Raw genomic sequence first — 1,846 nt, 5'->3', positions numbered from 1 at the left:
TACATGTATACAAAAACAGCACGAGAAATCCGGAACCCGAATTGAAGCCCGGTACTACGTCCGGGTCCGGGTCCGGGTCCAGTCCTCCATTTTTCTATTGATCTTTCATCACCAATTCCATCAATCATATTCATATTCATCACCATCCTCACTTCTCCCTTTCCCAACCCAAAGAGAAAAAGGAGCAAACTATTTTCCACTGTTACCCTTCTATGGAACCGCCGGAGTCAACCGCCGCCGAGAAAATAATACTACGCTGGGACTCCACTGCTTCCGAGGACGCTCGGGAGAAAATGATCTTCACCGGTGACCGTCACGAAATCGACCGGTATCTCGATGCCGTGGACGAGCTACAGAAATCCATGTCCTCTGCCACGCTATCCGATTCCTCCTCCTCCTCTGCCGCCTCATCCACTCTCCAGATCGCTATGGCTCGGCTAGAGGACGAGTTCCGCAACATCCTCCTTTTGCACACTTCACCTATCGAGGCCGAGTCTCTCACCGAGTCAACTAACTCGGAGCTGACCTCTCAGGAATTTGAGTTGAAAGAGGAGATCGAGGATACAAGCTTTGACAAACAGTTCGAGCATCAGGAGAGCAACAGCAGCACCACCAGCAGCTGTTACAAGTCCACTAGCAGCATAAGAGAAGTAGATCTTATCCCCAGCGACGCGGTCTACGACCTTCGCTGCATAGCGGAACGGATGATTGCTGCGGGATACTTGCGCGAGTGTATTCAGGTGTACGCCAGTGTGAGGAAGTCTGCTGTCGACGCGAGTCTGAAGAAGCTAAATGTTGAGAAATTGAGCATTGGTGATATTCAGAGGCTAGACTGGGAGACGCTGGAGACGAAGATCCGGCGCTGGATACGCGCCGCTAAGATATGCGTTCGCGTGCTCTTCGCGAGCGAAAGGAGGCTGTGCGAGCAGATATTCGAAGGTTTGGGAAATTCTGCTGATGATGCATGTTTTATGGAAACTATAAAAGGTCCTGCTATTCAGTTGTTTAATTTCGCAGAAGCGATTAGCATTAGTAGGCGATCGCCTGAGAAATTATTCAAGATATTGGATTTACATGATGCTTTGTCTGATTTGTTGCCTGATATTGAGACTGTTTTCGAGTCGAAATCAAGCGAGTCGATTAGGGTACAGGCTGTTGAGATATTGTCTAGGTTAGCTGAGGCAGCGAGAGGGATATTATCAGAATTTGAGAATGCAGTGCTTCGTGAACCTTCAAAAGTTCCAGTTCCCGGAGGGACAATTCATCCTTTGACTAGATATGTGATGAATTATATTAGTTTGATTTCGGATTATAAGCAGACTTTAATTGAATTGATCGTGTCAAAGCCATCGACTGGGCCAAGATATTCAAGTGATCCGACTGTGCCAGATATGGATTTTTCAGAGTTTGAAGGTCAGGCTTCAACATTGGCGCTTCATTTGATCTGGATTATTGTGATTTTGCAGTTCAATTTGGATGGTAAATCTAAGCATTACAAGGATGCTTCCTTGGCTCATTTGTTTATGATGAATAATGTTCATTATATTGTTCAAAAGATTAAAGGGTCACCTGAGCTGAGGGAAATGATTGGAGATGATTATTTGAGGAAGTTAACAGGAAAATTCCGTTTGGCTGCAACTAATTATCAGCGGGCAACCTGGGTGAGAGTATTGTATTGCTTGAGAGATGAGGGTTTGCATGTAAGTGGAAGCTTTTCATCTGGTGTGTCAAAAAGTGCTCTGAGAGAGAGGTTTAAGGCCTTCAATGCTATGTTTGAGGAGGTCCATAGAACTCAAGCTACCTGGTTGGTACCTGATACTCAGCTGCGTGAGGAACTGAGGATTTC

The 1,846-nt window shown here is 46.0% G+C and overlaps 1 protein-coding gene across 1 annotated transcript in view; it reads left to right on the top strand.

Annotated features, from left to right (window-relative positions):
* LOC105157861 (exocyst complex component EXO70B1-like) overlaps window positions 213-1,846 on the top strand; it is a 1,681-nt gene continuing 47 nt past the window's right edge. Inside the window, exon 1 of the mRNA XM_011074356.1 lies at window positions 213-1,804. Within this exon, the coding sequence (XP_011072658.1) occupies window positions 213-1,804 (1,592 nt within the window). The remainder of the gene's footprint in view (window positions 1,805-1,846) is intronic.

This window comes from Sesamum indicum, linkage group LG3 (genome assembly GCF_000512975.1).
Source record: "Sesamum indicum cultivar Zhongzhi No. 13 linkage group LG3, S_indicum_v1.0, whole genome shotgun sequence".
In the NCBI taxonomy this organism is placed as follows: domain Eukaryota; kingdom Viridiplantae; phylum Streptophyta; class Magnoliopsida; order Lamiales; family Pedaliaceae; genus Sesamum; species Sesamum indicum.
Note: the sequence above shows the minus strand (reverse complement) of the source record. Positions and strands in the feature narration are given on the sequence as shown.